We start from the raw sequence: 19,718 nt of genomic DNA on the forward strand, positions 1-19,718 counted from the left end.
AATGTGTCCCTTAACGTTTTGAACTTTGTTATGATCTTCCCCTGCAATATTGTAAAATGATAACTTAGCTGAAATTACCGAAAAATGAAATGACACAAGGAAATGAAACGATACATTTCTAACGATCAGACATTATGCAAATTCTTTTTGAATAGATCCTTACTCTATTATATACGAAACCCATCTCTCCCTTCTGATACTAGAGGAGAATCATCCATATATATTGTAACTCTAGTAGACTTATTTAAAGGAAATGACATTGAGGTTATTTGTAAATCAATTTGAAGCATTATCTAAGGACTAATGGAGAGAGAGAGAGAGAGAGAGAGAGAGAGAGAGAGAGAGAGAGAGAGAGAGAGAGAGAGAGAGAGAGAGAGAGAGAGGAGTGGGTGGTGATGGCCGATGGTAATTGACAATATTGCTATGTTAGGTGAAGTGACAGTCGTTTTAGCAATCGTCAATGATTCGTATATTCTTTTTTTCTGGAACACTACTGTCAAGCCAAAGAGATAGGCCCTGTTTGGTTCAGCTTTTCGAGTCCATAAAGTCGAAAGCTAGCAAGACCAGCTTTGGGCTTTTGGCATTCCACAAATGCTGAAACCTTTTTTTCTCTTCCCAAATTGCCCTCACTCAAATTTCAATATTCCGATTATGCCCTTGTTACTGTTCATCTTCTTCACCGCGAGGATGGTCGATGAAGGGCCGGCGAGGGCGGATCTGGGCGGCGAAGTGCTAGCGAGGGGCCGGCGAGGTCGCCCGCCCCAAGCGAAGGCCACCTGGGGTCGGGCGACCGCCAAGGTGCCGTCGCCTGGGGTAGGGCAACCTTGCCGGCCCCTCACTGGCACTTCGCCGCCTAGATCCGCTCTCGCTGACCAGATCCGCCCTCGCCGGTCACATTTTGGTGAAGAAGATGAACGGTAACAAGGGCAAAACAGAAATATTAAAAATAAAAATTACCAAAGCCCTTTGCAAAAAAAAATTTACCAAACACTACTTAGGCCAAAGTAGCTTAACAAATTTTTTTTTACCAAACGCCACTTGCATTTCCCCAAGTGACTTTCACTTAAATGTATTTGCATTCCCCCAAATAGCATTTGAAAAGCCGAACCAAACGGGCCCATAGTTGTGTTGAGCAAGGGAGGGATCAGTCATTTTTGGGGGTGGCATAGCCCAAGTTGACCTTAGGTGAAATATATAATTCTAATTCTCGTTCTGGAAGGATGATTTTGCCCTCAAGTTCTCACCGATGATGGGTCGCGTGATGATGTAGCCAGAGCAATGCTAGGGGCACATTGAGATCGAGTTGAAAACATCAGGATGGTTTGCAATAAATTTGAAATATTGGGGGGATAAATTGCAACAACACTGAGAAAACAGGGTGGGAAATGGTAATTTGCCCGAAGTGGAAGCGGTGTGCAACGTGCGAGTGATGTGGCGAGAAGTGAGGGATGGTTTTCGCGCTTGCCTCGCATGCAAATCCTCAAATTCTTTTTTTTTTTTTGGTAAGGCAAATCCTCAAATTCTTCATCTGGCAGCAAGTACATAAATAGAATTTCTATTGAGAGAAAAACACAGGAACACATCTTGGACCTTTCCATTTCTTAAACCTTTTTACTTCCATTCACTTTTCCTTTTGATGCATTTCAATTCCTTGTAATTTTCTTTTTTATACACATTACTTTTTGAAAATGTACCAAAAAAGTTTTAATCCCGTTTCATTGGCACCAATTCAGTCGTAAATTTTTCAATTAGACCAATTTAATCCTAAGCATTTTCACATTGGTACCAATTCAGTCCATCCGACCAATTTAGGTTGGAAATTACTGATTTGGACTGTAACTGCCCTATGTGTCACGACTAGCACTGACGCGGAAATTTTGTTTAATTTTTAAATACTTTGTTCAAATTTTTTTATTAATTTTTTCCTCTTTTTTTCCTTCTCTTTTCCTTCTTTTCTTTTTTTCTTTCTTTTTTCCTTTTTTCCTTATTTCCTGTCACTAGTCACCAGCCGGCGAAGATCGCTGAGGAGGGCAAGGACTGGTGAGGGCTGGGCAAGGCTGCCCCTTACCAGATCCGGCAGGGGACCCTTGCCACAGGGTCCCCTCGCCACCATCGCCAATGAGAGGGCTGACAAGGGCTGGGTGAGGACACCCCTCGCCAAATTCGGTGAGGGCCGGCCTCGCCTATGGCCACGATGCCCTCACCAACCCTTTGTCACTGGCCATGGCTGAGTATTGGCTACAAACCAAAGGGAAGAGAAGGAAAAAATTAATAAAAATTAAAAACAATTAAAAAAACTATCAATGTCAGCGTTAGTTGTGCCACTTAGGAAGCTCGGCATCCACGTTAACAATTTCCGGCCTAAATTGACCGGATAGACTCAATTAGTACCAATGTAAAAATGTTTAAAACTAAATTGATACTAATATAATAGGTTTATGATTTTTTTGATATTTTTCCCCTTTACTTCTTGTCAATTCCTTGTAATTTTCTTTTATATGCTTACTTTTCGTCACACTTAGATTCATAGAATTTGCACTCATCCAAACCCCATTCATGCATTTTATGCTCGAGTAGGAACCAAAGAATGATCAAAGCCACTCCCCAATCATCTGAATTTCAAATTGTCTTGACATACACGAATTTTCGTCAATTTTTTTTTTTTTATATACCCGCAAATCAATTTTCTCCAACACTACCGCGTGTGTATTTGGTACAATTTTCTTGTAACATGTTAACCTTTGAAAAAGAATGTTGCGACACTTATAAGCTGTTTGACAAGTATCTTATAGCCGCAACACCTCCATAGCAAAAGCAAAATTCCATCAGCTTTAAGAAGATGCCCCATCTAACTTTTAGGTTTTGCAACTTTAAAACATGTATCATCAAAAACACAAATCACACTATTTCTCAGCACAACATAGCACAGCCATAGTCTAGCCACAACTGTTCCAAAAGGCCCTATAATGGAGCAGTTTAGATACTTTGATAAAGGAAAATCCAAGGCCGCTTTTGATCATTGGGACAAGGATTGGGATGCTATAGGATAAAATAAGATAAAAAATCCTACGGATAGTGAATGTGGACATATCAGAAAAATTACCAAAAAAGTCATAAATCTATTGCAATTAAGCCAATTCAGTCATCAACCCTTTTTTTTGCCAATTGATTCTTAAATCTTTTGCATTTATGTCAATTCAGTTCATCTGGCTAATTTTGGCCAGATATTATTATCATGGACGTCAGTCATGCTACGTGGTGCGGGCAACACTGACAAGGATAATTTTAAATAATATTTTAATATTTTTTCAAATTATTTTTTTCTTTTTTTCTTTTTTTTCTTTCCTTTCTCTTTCTTTTTTCTTCCCTTCTTCCTCTAGCCAGCAAGGCTCGACCTTGCCAGATCTAGCGAGCCTTGCCAAGGGCGAGCGAGGTCGCCCTTGCAAGCCAGAGGAAAAAGGGAAGAAAAAGAAAAGAGAAATAAAATTTTAAATAGGAAAAAAAATTCGAAAGAAATATTAAAATATTATAAAAAATTATCTACGTCAGCACCGACCGCAACACATAGTACGGCCGGCGTCCATGTCGGCGATTTTAGCCAGATGGACTGAATTGATACAAATGCAAAAAGTTTTGGACTAAATTGAAAAATATTTAGGACTGAATTGGCACAATTACAATATATTTAAGACTTTCTTGGTAATTCTCCTGGACATATATAATCCTATCGAGTGTTTGGTACAGTTCAAGATAAGATTGAAAACTAAATAAAAATTAAATTATTAAAAATTTGAAAATTAGAATAATCAATTAAATTAAAGAACCGAAAAGGAAAACCCTAGATCTAGGAATTATGGCCACCTACAGAGGTAGCCACGATCGAAGACGATGACCCCCAGCGTCTCCTCTGCACAGCGAAACTGATTCGAAGATTTGAGACTGCGATCGAGAGAGGGGGCTGGGGAGTTTCAGGTGAATGGAGCAAATATCTTCACGAGGATGTAGACTGCCCCTAGACCATATCGCTTGTCGCGCATTGGCGGTGCTTCCCTACGCTTTTATGTGCTAGTGCTGTTGCTCGAGTGACGAGTCTTCTGAGAAGCACATAAGGCTAGATGGCATGTTCTATTGCAAACTTGCGTAAAGTTGAGGTTTGTTTGGACATTCTAGTTCTTTTATGATGTGAAATGGCCTTACATTGTGGATTGTCATTCCCAAAAGTAGCATATACATACGACTGTTGTTCCTTTACCTAATTTGTATTGCAAATTGCTCATCAATTGATCTTCACAAGCAACAACCAACAGCTCGTTCTTCTCATTTTGTTAAGTTCTCCCTTCATATATTTTCCTTATCCAATTCGGACTTATTTCACTCCCTATCCCGGATTTCTTGTTCGTCATTTTATCTGGACTGGAAGATGTCCCCAAACACTGGACAAGATAACAAATTATCCAATCTGGACCACCAAACTCAGCGCAAGGGTAGACAATGGGAATTAGAAGTCACTCTACGTGTAAACTGTTTTGTATCAAGATCACGTGTATAGGCTAAAAGCCTGGATATAGTCGGCTTACAGGGCTTCCATAGTATTCTATATGACTCCAAGGAGCCGGGTCTATACCCCTATGCTGTTGAATTATAATGCATGCAAACACCCTAGAAAAAAGAAAATGATCGATCTCAGAGAGTGATTGAACCCGTTACTGACTAGAAGTTTGTTGTAAGTCCCCTCGGTGCAATTCCTCATTAATGACTACACATTCATGACTTTTCAATACGACGAGTGTCCGGAAGCACACACCGATTATTTTACTTCTATTAGTTTATAAGATGGGGTCGTTTATTTATCATTCTTTGTTATTGCCTATAATGTGCAAACTCCTAACATAACTCCTAACACTTTCTCCTTGTTGACCACTAATTTTGGATTTGACGTCTTGCCGAAGAATCTTTTGCTCTTTCCTTCCCGAACGGAAGATTCTTTTGTTTGATTACCGTTGATTTAAGACATACTTGTTTCGGCTCCATTAAATTGTAATACGGCATTATTACAATTTGGTTCATATTAATGGGCGTTGGAATACTAGATAAGGACATATTACATGGAATAGTTCAATTTCAGTAATCTTAGAGTGTGTTTGGATAGGTTTATGCTTTTTGCTTAATCTAAATTTTACAACAAGAGGCAGTTTGTGTTTTTCTAATGTAAAACGCCCAGAACTTTCCCAACTTATAAATATTGATACGTAAATTTACATATATTTACTTCATAATTTTTTGAGATTTGGATAATACTTGAAATTTTGACCAGAAAGTAAACAAATACCTCATGTTTTTACTTATTTCTAAACACATAGGTCGTTAAAAAATTTTGTCATTAGTTACTCAACAAATATACTTGAAGGTTCATTATAAAAAAATCTCATATACCCGAGTGTTGACACCTTCATCAGTTTTTTCTTGGAAATATTGTGGTCACACAAGTGATTTGGAGATTAGAGAATTGTGAAACGGGGAAAGGGGTGAATTCAGCAAGAAGAAGAAACGGGAAAGGGATCAAATTTCCACAAAGACACTTGGAAAGAAAGTTCCACGAGGAAAATCGGTGATTCAATTTTCAATGTTTCTTCTTTGACTCGACTAACTCATTTGAAACCCAAATTTCTCATTCAAAAATAATTTACAATAACCGAGCAATTCACATGGTATGTCTAGTAATTTCATATTAAGATCGAACGTGACAAATTCAGACTCGAAGAAATCGGTCTGTCCCCGAAAATCGATCTGAACCAACTCGAGTTGACCAAACGCTGATTACATTAAACCGAATCCAATTTGAATCCCAAACAACCGACACTTAATAAAATACCAAATATTACAGTAAGTAAACCACCAATACCTGCCCCACTCGCATGCATTGGAATGAGTTGAGTTGGTTGTTAGCTTGATATTCAAGTAAAATCGCGCAGGACGCAACTCAACATGATGTAAATCGAAAAGTGAAATATGTATTTCATTTGTTCAAATGAGCATTGCCGAGATGACTTTGAAACATTTAGGCTCCGTTTGTCTCGTGAAAAAAATCTTTTAGAAAAATATTTTCCGGATTTCTCGGCGTTCAGTTTACAGAAAATAAATGAGTCAAAGAAAACATTTTCCGTCAATGGAAAAAAACACCTTTAAAAGTGGAGAAAATGATTTCCTCTTTTCAATTTCCCTCCTCTTTCTTTCACCCAGACCAAGCATGTTCTCCCTTGTGCATTCATCTTAGTTATTTTTTACTGTTTTTATTTTTTTAAAAGTCAAAATTTTAATTATTTATTTTCTTTTTCCTTTTCTTTTTCTTTTTCTTTTGTTCTTTTCTTTTCTTTGCTTTTTTCCTTCTTCTTCGACCGATCGCCGGCCATGACTACAGTTGACGACCTGCCACAAGTGAGCTCGAGCCTCGCCACCTAGCCAGTGAGGCTCGAACTTGCCGATCTGGTGCCTCGCTAACCTCTGGCGAGGTGGAGCCTCATTGGCCTATGGTGAGGCTCGAGCTCGCCTACGGCCGGCCGCCGGCCATCACCATAGTCGGCAACGGGCTTGGGAAGAAGGGAAAATAGAAAAAATAAAAAAAAGAAAGAGAAAAGGGAAAAATAATTAAAAAGTCAATTTTTTTAAAAAGAAAATATGAATTTTATTAAAATCAGTGCACGAAGGAAAATCAAATCCGATTATCCATATCAAACGGCATAAAATATTTTCCAATTCATTTTCGAGTTTTAGTCAAACATTAGAAAATATTGCAATTTTCTTAAAAAACGACTTTCTAGACCGCAAGACGAACAAAGCCTAAGAACGAGACGGTTTCACTATATCCCGATTCCCCCAAGTGGAGAATTCAAGAACAAGAAAGAGGAGGGGGAATAAGTATGAGAGAGACACAAAGAGCTTCCTCTATCCCGCACGACACTTTCCGAAATTTCGCAGAGAATGCCAAATGACTTCTCTTGGTATTCACTCTATAGATAAAACCGAATCAATTATTAATATAGGATGTTCATGCGCGGTCCTTGCGCAAAACCCGAGATGTACTTTGAGAAAGCCAGACGAATCCAATGCCTGGTCCTCTAGCCATTTTAGTGGTTGGCCAACCCTACTATAAGGCTAAAATCATTATCTTGATGACGGGAGACATGCCGGACCTGAGTAAGTTGTTCAAATCGCTTCGTTTGCACTCCAGAATGTAAAATTCGGGGGCATACCCTGAAACGAGGGAAGAAAACTTTTCTTTCAACTTAGGAGCCGGGCGTGCTGGCGTCGGCGTGTTAAAATCATTATCTTGACAACGGGAGCTGTTCCTCAATTGTCAGGTTAAGACAAGATTTTCGTCACGAGATAGTTACTGGAAAGGAAAAAATTAGTTGATCCCGTGAAGTTTTACAACGACATAAATGATCTAAAGACTCTAGAGCCCGGACAACAAGAAGTCATCGGGGAGGATTCAACCCTCTAATAAGAAAAACGGACACTGGCGCATGAAGTCTGGCGTTGCGCGTATCAGGGAAGGGTGCTCGGACGGACATCGAGGAAAACGAGTATCCTGACCCGCTGCAACGACTAAAGACCAGCTTTAAAGTCTTGGTCAAGTTGCTTGGTCATCTTTGTCGGGGCCAACGCCTGAGCTGTCGTTAGGTGGCTTCCCAATAAATTTCCCAATCGGATTCTTTGACTAACTCGACTAAAGAAACGGGACGTCCTTTTGAATTTTCCCCAACTCTTTGGGATCCTCTTTCATTTGAGTGAGAATATATTGGGTAGGCGCGCACTCCCACTTTGTGGGACCGACTTGTCCGGAGATTCCAAAGTCCCCTCCTTCCTCTCTTCTCCGCTCCGTTACTCGGTCTCCGTTACTCTCCCCGTTACCTCTCTTGGTTGATGGGCCCCACTAGACTTCATCATCATTTATGGAGTGCACGCTACTCTCTCTCTCTCTCTCTCTCTCTCTCTCTCTAGCTTTATCAAAAAGCAAAGTTAACCAAAATTCTCGGCTCATTTCCAAGCCCCGCGTTTGAATCGACATCTTAATCGAGTTTCTATCTCCATTTCACTGATGTGAACAGATGGAAATGATCGGTTGTTCTGTCTCCGTTGACTTCTTCGCTTGTTTTTATCCCTGTGTGATGGCAGCTTCTTCTTCTTCTTCACTCTTCACTTCTCATTTCCCAGAACCCTAGCAAGAGAGAGAGAGAGAGAGGGGACCAAAAGAGGTCACGGGAGAGGGGAGGAAGAGAGAGAGTAAGGAGGGGGGAGAGAGAGAGAGAGAAAGGAGGGGGCTTTGGAATCTCGTGACAAATGAGGGAGTGGCCGTTTGGGTAAGTTCCATCGCCTTTTAGATTTCGACACGTCGTGACGAGCAACCGGTCCGGATGCAACGTTACGAGAAGACTATATGATATCATTTTGATGGCCTCGTCGCTAGGTCGCCCTGTAGTTAGCTCTGGCATCGGACGTATCGAACGCTAAAGCATCTCTTTGATTTGAAATCGCTCATTAAAAGATGCCAAAGCATTCGCTTCACCACTACGCAGCTTAGCACGTAAGGTTCAGAGAACGAGACAAAAGTCGCATCACTTGTTAACATCGCACCGATGGAACAACAATAGAAGGCTCTTTAACGCTGCGCCGTCCATGCTATAAGTTAAAAGGATTCATTTGTCTTAATAATTATCGCACATGAGTTGGGTATTGAAAAAGTTATAATTCGATCCCCAACATCTTTTTTTCCCGGCACCATTGTCGGGCCCAACAATATTTTTGAAGAAAAGTTAGAGCACACGTCATCGTATGCATCGTCGATTTAAAAACATATCGCGCAAATGATCTTATCCACCCTCGATTTGAAGATTTTTTACTCTCATGCCGCCCATCGAATCAAGCGTAGATAAAGCCGCATGCGAAAATTTCATTTTTACGTCAAGAGGGTACGATATAAATCATCTGTTTTTAATGTTAAATTCTAGTTTTTTCTTAATGCGCAACACGCCATCACCTTAAATCAATTCAATTGTTTCGCAGTTTCACCAGCACCAATATACACATGTCAATACATATATGCCAAAACTACATTCCAATATGATAATCAATTGAAATTACTCTAATTTTTTTTCCCGCTACGGCTTGCTTTCTCTAAAAAATTATAGGCTAAGGAAAAAAAGCAACACTTATAATATACTGCTATATGTCCGGTACGACAAGTGATAAAGGGAGTTCCCACTTTCTAAAAAGTAAATGAATTGTTAGACGGGGAAAGTTAGTTGGGTTTGGCGCCCATAAACACAACTTGAAATTTTGAATTTGGTTCTTATTATATAAATAACAAGACTTGGAATTTTCAATTTGGTCTTATTATATATATAATAAAACTTGACACAATATATATAATAAGACTTGGTCTTTATATATATAATAATAATAATAATGATAATAAGACCTGAAACAATATAATAAGACTTGGTCTTTTTATATGTGAAACAATGTAAAGAGTGGCCCCAAAAAAAAGTTATAATATATCAACGAGAAAGAGCTAAACAAAGGACAATGACACAAAGAGTCCTAAATTTTAGTCAAATATGCAATATGGTTAATGAATTTTTACTTTGTTCAATATGATCCATGGATTTTTAGTACGTATTAAATATAGTTACTGAACTTGAATTAATGAAATGACTACATTGAACATTTTCATATAATTTATGGATTATATTAAACACGCATAAAAAATTTATGAATTATATTAAATAAATTTAAAATTTTAAAAATATATCATTTATTGGGTTAAAGTTCCGGACCGTTTGCGTCACTTTCCAGCTAAACAATTGACAAGACAAAGACCGGAACGCAACGGGACGTCCTTTTTGGCGTGAAATTGACAGGAACGCGACGGGACGTTCCTCTCTTTTTTGCATACTTTTGCAAGGACGGCCGCCCGCCTGTCTTTTTCTCTCACCAAAGAGTAGGTAATTAAGCAACGTATCACTTTTGACCGCAAAAAAAAAGAAAAAAAAGAGTAAGGCATCCCTTTCTCGACCAAAAGAAACGCTGTCGACCAGGAAAAAAGGATAGTAGCGTGTCACCGGGTGCGACGTCTGATTCCGCCTTTTTCGCAACGAATACTTCCCGGTCATTCTTTATTTTCGTTTGCCCGTTTCATTTCTCTTGATCGATGCGTTAACTTGAAGTAAAAGCTGCTCAAAACGACGAGAAAATATTAGGCGTGAGAGATACTCCCGTCAATGCATTGGGCCATTCAGTGCATGACAGGTGGCAAAATCCGGGCCCACTGTCTTCTCTCTCTTCTCTTTCCCCGTTTTCTCTCCCCCTCTCTCTCGTTGCTCTTCTTTTGCCCCGCTCTCTCTCTCTCTCTCTCTCTCTCTCTCTCTCTCTCAAGTTCGACTCCGCAGCACAGCTCTCCGTTCATTTACGGGATTTGACGAAGGATCTCCAATTCCTAGTGTCCTCTAATCAAAACCTCCACAGGTTCTTCTTCTTAACTTTGCGTGCTCAACAAAAATTCAGGGAGACGACGAAATCTTCAACAAACTAACAAAGGGGAAAACAAAAATCAAACTGGGAAGGTGGAATCCGGCCAAGGAGTGGTTCGCTGTGCTCCGTCTCTTTGCCGATTAATTCTCTGTCCCGCGCGAAGGCACGCCACCGCGACTTGCGCCTCGATCCGATCCGAGGTCGCCCCATTGCGTCGCGACGAGGGATCGAGGCCGCCGACGCCATGGGCGACCTCGTCGAGGTCGCCATTCGGACATGGAGACCCTCTGATTGAGGTCGCGACTGCCTTGGTGGTGACCTCGGATCTCGGTCGGCCTTGGCGTTCCATACTTGATTCTTGGTCGCGAAATGGTTCAATGCATTGCCGACGTGGAGTATTTCACTTGCTTAATATTTTCTCGAAAGACTCGGACTCTGCAAGGACATCTTCTTGGGCGACCCAATTCATAATTAACAGAGAGACCCGTTCCAGAATCATGAGTTATTTGAAAGAGTAAAAAATGGAAAACGCGTCTCCCTGCTCCCATCCAATTTTGTCGAGGACAACAAAAGGAGCAATCGTCGAAAAGCACATGGTACGGGAGCGTCTCGTTTGTCCTCCGCTCCGATGGGAAAGTAACAATCACGGCGTGTTCCTGAGCTTCGGCGGCAAAACTACTCACAAAACTTTCACGGATCAAACCTCCGCAACAGACTCGTCGATGCTGGAATATATGCGTATTTGGAGTCGAAGGTGAGCTTTGCCAAGGTGTGAGAACGTGAGCACAATGTTTTGCCTTGAAGAGCTCGCGCGGATGACAGAGCGTAGCCTCGGGCACAGGGTCGCCCTCACATGGCGTGCTTAGCGCTCCCGTGGTTGTTCTTTTTCATCTTTCGGTTGCGCCCAATGGGAATGATTCCCAGCTACTCGACTTCGCGTTTTTTAAACCAAAAAATAAAAATAAAAAAACAAACTTCGCATTGACCCACAAAAAAAAATAAAAAGAAAATTCATTTCGCGTGTCCCTGACAGAAAAAGACTTGATAACTCCGTCAATTAAAAAGGTGGTCCCATAAATTTTTAAAAGAATGGGCCCCACAATAATTTTTAATTATTTATTATTTCTTTTTGTTGGCTTACAACATAAGCATTTCTCCGTCATCTGTCTCCTCTCATAGCTACCGTGCGCCCAGAACGAAGCACTCCATCTCTCCTTTCCTACGTAATTTTTTCTGCAAGGGATGATAGCGAGAGCTTGGTCACGGTGGAAACCATGGAAGGTCCCCCCCCCAGGGCAAACCCCTAAAGCGCCTCCTCCTCGCGCTCAACTGCGCCACGCGAGGGAGAGAGTTTTCGTTCTTTACAGTGAAGGGAGAAGACACAGACGTCTTCAATGAGAGAGAGAGAGAGAGAGAGAGAGAGAGGAGCGAATGATTCAATGGATAGAGAGAAGAGGACCCAGAACCGCCGGCCTCACGGTGAAGTGGAGGGGCCGGCCTATGCATTATTTTTCTCCTTCCTCTGGATCGCCTCTGTATCTTTCACGTTAACATCCCTCCTCGGTCGCGAGAGCAAATCGAATCGGAGATTCCGTATAGGGATGGAAGGAGTAGTATTGGAGGAGGAAGAGCAGCAAGCAGCCAGCAGCAGCAGACTCCAGCACTCCGACGACCAAAAACGGCATTCGTACAGATTCCGCACGTGAAAGATAAGAGAACAGGAGCTTCTGCCTTAAACTGTGGCTTCAACCGCACCATTTGTTAGCTGCCTGTTCGTTTTTTGTTTTATGGTTAGTAATGTCTTATCAGCTGAGTGTCTTGTGTTTTTTTTTTCGGTCCTGAGCTGAGTGTCTTGTTTGCTTGCTTCATGTTGGAGGCTGGGGTTCCATTCTCCTTTACGTGCATCTCACCGTGGTTTTTCTTCTGCTAATATTACCATATTCGGTTTTAGCAAAATTTTCAATCTCACTTAATTTTCTAGAGATGCATGGTTATTACCACAAATAACCCAAAACTAGTATATTTGTGTCATATTTATCCCAAAATTAATTTCCGCGACAGATCCACCAATGTTTTAGCGCAAATCGAGGCAAAGTTAGGGAGGTTGGATGATTCTTGGAACGTAAGGGAGCTTTAGGTAAAAGATAGCAAATTTTCCAACCTCAATTCATTTTTTTTAAGATCTGACTTCCACAAGCAGTTTATTTGCCACGTGTCTTTCTGTGTTATCAAACTAACATGGATATTAGACGAAAGCTAATGGAGGATAGATTTGTCACAAGTGTACCGATTTTGGATTTGTGATAAGAAAATTAGTTTTGGGTAAAAGCGGCACGAGTACATTAGTTTGAGATTTAATTGTGGTATGTGTGTACCGGTTTGGGATTATTTGTGCTATTGACCGCCTCTTTTATATATATATTTGAATAAGGTGTATAAAAACGGTCCATAAGTAATGGTATCTATTCTTTACATAATCACATGCGTCGTTATTGTAGTTCATCAAAATCGTAAGTAAATTACTATCATATAAATGAATAGCTGATGTAATGAATTATAGTGACTTGATAATATATGCTTTTTGCTTTATTCTAAATATACGTGAAATAATAATTAGCATAGGAGTAATTGCTTCGTCTCATTATCATTATGTAAAACTTCATAATCATGTATAGCTTTATTCACGATGTTGTAAACACAGTTTAAGCTTTTAGAACAGTTGGCAGTGGTCCCACCAAATGTCACATGGTATCAAAGCAGGTGGTTTTGAGTTCAAATCTTTCCAGGACCTATTTACCTTCCCCAATTAAATATGTTCATGTTTAGTACTGGGCAAAAAGATCGGACTAAGCGTGAATGGGAGTGTTAGAATAGTTAAATATTAAACCACGCATTTATCTAATAGCTTAAGCTTTTAGAACAGTTGGCAGTGATCCCATCAAATCTCACACTAATTTCACTAGTCATTTTGTATTTATCTAAATAATTGTTATTTCGGTCGTATTATTAATAATTTAATAATACAGTTCCTGGTTGCATGGTAGATTCATCCATAGTCCCGTTTTCTTTTACAGGTTTGAGAACCAAATTAGAAAGGCCAACGGCATCGCTTGGAACATCTGCACTACAACTCCGGTCTTTCATGGACTTTCCGAGGAACAATAATTAGGTACTCCGTTCGGCATGCTCCTCCTCTCTTATAACTCTCATGGAATTTGTTCTTTATCAATCCCACGAGCATCGGTGTTTGAATTAAGACTATTTTTATTTCGCGAAGAATGAATAGTCTGTCGAAAGCTTTTCTAAAAAGACCACTCGTATCACCTGAAATAACTTTTTTTGGGGGGGTCGAAAAGACTATTTCATTCATTGTCGCAAAACATCGAAACATGATGGATGAGTCTCGGAACACAACATATTCCAGAGAGGCGAAGGGGGGATGACACGACCAATTAGAAGGGAGGGATTTCTTGCGATGGGCTTTGGCAACCCAATCAGCTAGCTGGTTGGCCCCGCGTGGGCAATGATGCACGCTCACTTCTTTGGTTTGGGCTAACTACGTTCGGCAGTTTTCAATCACAATTTTGCAAGGCCCATGGGCTTTGGCTTTCACCTGAAATGAACTGCACAATTGATAAGCTTTCACATTCCATTTCCACGCTCTTATCTTGGGGACTCCACGGATAAAAAAAAAAGAAAGAAATAAAAATAGAGAGGGAAAAACATTTATGTACGCAATATAGGCGATGATTTTTAAAGAAACATTTTCCAAATTATTCATTTTTCGTGAAATAAATGGAGCCTAAAGGTGTGTTTGTTTAACAAAAGAATTTTTCACGGATAAGTTTTTCGGATTTTTACGCATTTGGTTTGTTGAAAATAATCAGTCAACGGAAAGATATTTATGGTCAAATAGAATATAGATGATTAAAGTTAGGAAAATAAATTCCCTAACCCGAAAAGGAAAAAATATTTTCTTGAAAAATAATTTTCCGAAAAGTATTTTTCTTATAAACAAACCATATGTACCGGATGCAATAAATATATTAATAGTTACATTAATTTCTTTTATGGATTTTATTAGAGTTAGTAAAACGCAATTTCTTGTTTTATTAAAATTAGGACAAGAAGTAGTGGAACGAAACTATGGTAAAAAAATAAACAGACCCAAGAAACAATAGGTAACCATGACTGTAGAATTAAGTTGGGTTTTTGCGGTTGGTGAGTGGAACGTATTTGAATCCAAGAAGGTGAAAACACTTTTCAAAATTACTTTTCTCGAAATTTTAATACTTTATTATTATTATTTTTTCTCTTATATGTTCATGTATAATTTATAATTAGGAAAGTGAATTTCTATCTTAGAAGCTGAAAGCACTTTCCGGAATTACTTCTCTTGAATTTTTAATACTTAATATTTCCTTTTATTTTATTCCTTTTCTTTTATTCCTTTTCATTTTTGCTTTTCCTTCTTCCTCTTCCGCCTGTCATTGGGCCTGGGCGAACGGCCACGGTTGTGGGCCGTAGCCGTCATTGAGGCCCAGCGGTGGGCTGGGCCTCAGTGACAAACGCAACTTCCGAAACCTAAAATAAAAGCACCAACCAATTAACCCGACTAAAAGGATTGATTTCCAAAAAACAGAAAATTCGTAGAGCAGGGGGGGGGGGAATCGATGAGAACCCATTGATGGGCCGGAGCCCACCACCCCAAACACATTGCTCTTCATCCTTCAACTCTTGCTTCTGCGGTTCCTACCCAATATATAAACCTTCTCTCACCCCCGAAAGCCTAAACAGTAGCTTCATCTATACGCTTCTCTGCTCACGCCTTCCTCCTCTTCCTGCGAATACCCCTGGTGAAGAACGGCCGATTTCTCCGACGCCCGTGGCCCTTTCGCGCGGATCATGAGGGGGCTACGGCGATCGGCGATGACGGCGATGATGCCTTTGCTACTGCTCGTCGTTCTTGTGCTATTTTGTAAGTCTTTTTTGTTGCGCTTCTCGATTCTTCTTCTCTGTCGCTGATCAGATGGTCGGTTGGAAATTGCTGAAATGCTTTTCGTGTTGTTTGTTGTCGCGCGTCGGCTCTACTGCCACGATTGACGGGCTCTGAAATCATCTGGTATCGGCGATTCACGAGATCTTTCTTTGTTTCTCGGGTTCGATTCGTTTTTGGATCGATTTTGAGAGCTCTTCTAGAGAAAAAGAACATATTTTTCTGCACCCATTAAGAAATGCATCGCCGATGATGGCTTTGCCACTGCTTGTCGTTCTCGTCGGATTTTGTAGGTCTTTTTTGTTGCGCTCCTCGATTCTTCTTCTCCGCCGCTGATCAGATGGTCGGTTGGAAATTGCTGAAATGCTTTTCGAATTTGTGCTGCTTGTTGTCGCGCGTCGGCTCTACTACCATGATTGACGGGCTCTGAAATCATCTGGTATCGGCAATTCACCAGATCTTTCTTTGTTTCTCGTGTTCGATTCGTTTTTAGATCGATTTGGAGACCTCTTCTAGAGAAAAAGAACATATTTTTCTGCACCCATTAGGAAATGAAAGCTTTTTATTGTTAGAATTTGAATTTTTAACCTGAACTAAATATCGAGCTGCTTGTGATGCAGATGAAGCACTGTCTTTGGCTGATAACGTGACTTTTGTTGTTGTGAATACAACAAACTATACGATATTCCCTCGGGTGGTTGGTGCAGGTTCCGGCGGTCCAACCATGGATTTCGCGGCAGTACCCCCGAAGGGCAGCGTCCGCCTTTCCTTCAAACGGGACAGCCATTTCTGTCTATTTTTTGCCACTGACTGTTCCCAGGACGAGTCGGGTCGTCTGATTGAGTGTAGCAGCGGCAATTGCCCTAATGAAGGCTGCACTTCGGTGGATAATCCCGTGGCCACGATGATTTATTATGACAACGGCACTGTAACCGCCAGTGGGCCATTTGGGTATAATTTTGCAGTTAGAGCAGAATTCCTGAGTGCTGATGGTAAGTGCCCGCCTGTTAGCTGTGATATACCCCTGAGCAAATGTCCGAAGGGACTGAGGATGTTGGAAGAGTCGTCGGGATCCCTCGTGGCATGTAAGGCACCGGACAAGGTACCCTATTGCCAAGGCGGCGCTGCTACGTCTTGCTTCGACGGTGCGATTTTGACGATCACAGTCAGTTAAGCACCAGTGGAATGATTGAGAATCGCGAAAGGGCAACTACTGAGGAGCGTTTCCAGTTTTAGTGCACGAGAGGCGTGTAGCTGCGCATCTAGCTATTATTACTCGTCCTTCAGGAGGCACCACTTGCTTCCACGGTGCGATTTTGGTGATCACAGTCAGTTCACCACCGGAGGAATGAGTGAGGATCGCAAAGGGGAATTTGCTCACAAGCAAAACATTGTCATGATTATGTGTCTTGTCAGTATTTTGAACTGTTTGTATCTTCTTCCATTTCTTAGGCTTTGTATCATGTTTTTTCTTTTGAGCTATGGACCACACGCTGATACAAAGGACTTAAACTTGTTGTTCACTTTTTTCTGTCTGTTTCTTGTTGTGATGTTATTACGATGACTTGAAATTGAATTCTTTGTTGTCAATGGTCATAACTCTTCATACTTGATATTCCTAAGTCTTGCCTTAGGAATTTGCTTTGCTTGTTTGGAGTTGCTTTATTTTAAGACCTTATCGATAAAGTTCTCCTTGGAATCAATGGAAACGCGATTGAAATATCAGTAAGTTCTCTACTCTTTTCATCTATTTCTTTTGAGTGTTGAAAGCCAGAAAATCATCAATTAAATTATATGCAGAATAGCTTATGTATATCAGCATATCTTATTCTGTTTCACACAGTCCAGGTGCTTGATGTGCTACCTTTTAGTTGCCTTATTCTGTCTGTCCTATTCGGCAGAAGCCTTCACATTCACACAGGAAGGTTGGTTCCATTTTTTAGGCCAAATAGTACAATGCTTGAGAAGCCTTCTGATAATGTTGACTTGAGTATTAGTTGATCCATTTTGCACTCCTTTTGTAATAGCTGCTTGGTATGAAGTTTGAACCTTTTGAGGGAAACTGGTCTCTGTTTCATGTAAAAATTCAGAATATTGTGATGTAGGTTCATTCTCGTGTTGTTTGCAGTTATTTGTTGAAAAAATCTTGGCTCTTTCCCTTTGGAAATGCTTTTCTGATTAGGAAGGAAGTTGCTCATATGGTTCGAATGCACATTTTCTCTTTGGAAACTAAGGTATGTTTGAATCCTCTCACTCTCTCTCTCTCTCTCTCTCTCTCTCATGCGCTTGCGCACACTAGGTGTATACTGGAGAGAAGTGCTATTGACTTTGAACATGCAAACATCTTTCATTCAACTGATGTAGACTTTCTGTGGGTTTCTTGTTAAAAGAGTGGTGTTTCTCTTGTGATAGACTCAAGGGGTGTTAAGGCTGCAGATTTCATCTCGCTGATCCCACCTTGCTAGAGGGGCTAGGCTTTTAAGGTTCACATTGTGTTGAACCTTTTCGCTTAATGTTTCCTCCCACCAACCCATCCACAATGCATACCCACCCGCTCCACCACCGCAAGCGAACATATGCGCCTGTGTGCATGCAAAAGAAAATGAAACTTCACAAGATCTAGCCTTTGACAATTGAAGGTCCTCATCAGTCGTGTTACGTACTTTTCTTCATAACTTGACATTGTTTTTCGTGTTTGATTTGCATCATAGACTTTTCCCTTACATGTAGCTATTTCAGTGACCATATTTCCTAAATGCCACATTTGGATGTTCGATTTGAATTTCACATTTGCTTTGTTTTAACATGAGATGTTGTATTCTACCTTGTTGCCTCGTTCTGGTTCTCATATGAAGCGTTAATCTGTATGCTTTTTTTCATTTTCTTGTGTCCTCCCTTCTCTTCTCTCCAATTTCTTGCTGTTCTATTTATGGGATTTGGGTTTTTGTGTCATTTTTTTGTTGGGCGGGACACAAGGGGGTAGGAGGAGATTGACACTGTGTCAGAATATTTCTTGGGATCTAATCAGCTATGAAAGCTCAGTTATTTCTTGCCCCTCACTGCCCTCTTGTTTTCATGGGTTTCACTGCTGGTGCACATGACCAGGCAAAATTGAATGATCACGTGACTAACTGAATTTTTATATTGCATATGGATGTTGCAATGGAGAACAAGATTTGTGATCTCTACTATGACCGTTATTTGATGTGCATATTTCTTCTGCATTTTTATATTGCATACATGCTTTACAAAGCTACTTTTAATCTCGGTTGTCGAGTTGACTTCATGTTTTCACTGTCTCGATGAGGACACGGGCCAAGTACTACTTGCCTTGCCCCAAATACTAAAGATTACTTTTCTTATTGCTGTCTGGCTGTTATAGACACGTTGCATTCTTGGTGCTTCATCTTTGCGGAGTGTTTACAAAAAACCATCATGATTGTGTATATGGCCATAGTTTGCAGGTAATATTATCTGGACGCGGATACTTCATTTCAGTGCTGATCTATAAGATTTTCTATGGTCACGGTGCAAGCATGTTCATACAGTGGTCAAACATGGTGTCAATTTTCCTGACGTGGGTTTCCCGCGCGGTGTGTGCTTGTGATTTGCGTATGCATTTCTGTTGAAATTATGCAAGCCCCATAACCTTCCTTTCCCTTTGTTCAGAATCAATATCTAATTCAAAGAGTGGACAGAGCAAACCTGCCTTTTTGAAATGGCTGCGGCGGGCCTCTGCGAAGTCGAATGTTTTCAAGTAAACATTTTGATGATAATCATGATAGCATGAATAATGAAATGTGGGGATCCTACTGAATTGGTTGGTTTAACTTTGTCATCGTTCATGATAGCTGTTCATTTCTTATGTGCGACCTGATGGCTCATTCCAAATATTTTTCTGTATGAGGGTGCGTTGGAATTTAGGGGTTCCAAGTACTCGTTTACAGGTTCCAAAGTCCCAAAGTATAGATCGGATCTAATTGTACGTCTACTACTGCTGCTCTCACTATTTCGTTTTGTAATACTGAAAGTTTGACCGGGCCTATAATATGCTATCCGATTTCGCGATACTCAAGTGCGACCCGAGGTGCCACGCGCTGATTCACTGGATTTTCGGATTTATTGTACTTTTGTCCCAACGTTCAATGTACGGACCAAACCAGACATAGCAAGTGTATTTCCGAAGTTGTGT

General features: G+C 40.6%; 1 protein-coding gene across 2 annotated transcripts; it reads left to right on the plus strand.

Moving 5' to 3' along the window:
- The first annotated feature begins 11,780 nt into the window (after positions 1 to 11,780).
- LOC115693611 (uncharacterized) lies at positions 11,781 to 19,349 on the plus strand. Of its 2 annotated transcripts, XR_008815856.1 has the most exons (4): positions 11,781 to 12,320; positions 13,605 to 13,699; positions 16,147 to 17,760; positions 18,991 to 19,349. XR_008815856.1 is itself a non-coding variant. In XM_030620633.2 (2 exons), the coding sequence occupies exons 1-2, from the start codon at positions 15,436 to 15,438 to the stop codon at positions 16,698 to 16,700; spliced, it is 627 nt and encodes a 208-aa protein (XP_030476493.1). In that variant the 5' UTR covers positions 15,338 to 15,435; the 3' UTR covers positions 16,701 to 17,049. The 2 variants fall into 2 exon arrangements, 1 of the variants encoding a protein (XP_030476493.1); XM_030620633.2 differs by lacking the exons at positions 11,781 to 12,320; positions 13,605 to 13,699; positions 18,991 to 19,349 and adding an exon at positions 15,338 to 15,508 and having other exon boundaries at positions 16,147 to 17,049.
- Positions 19,350 to 19,718: the final 369 nt, after the last annotated feature.

This window comes from Syzygium oleosum, unplaced genomic scaffold (genome assembly GCF_021117445.2).
Source record: "Syzygium oleosum isolate NSW1041296 unplaced genomic scaffold, Sole_v2.1 Sole_v2.02, whole genome shotgun sequence".
NCBI classification, from domain to species: Eukaryota; Viridiplantae; Streptophyta; class Magnoliopsida; order Myrtales; family Myrtaceae; genus Syzygium; species Syzygium oleosum.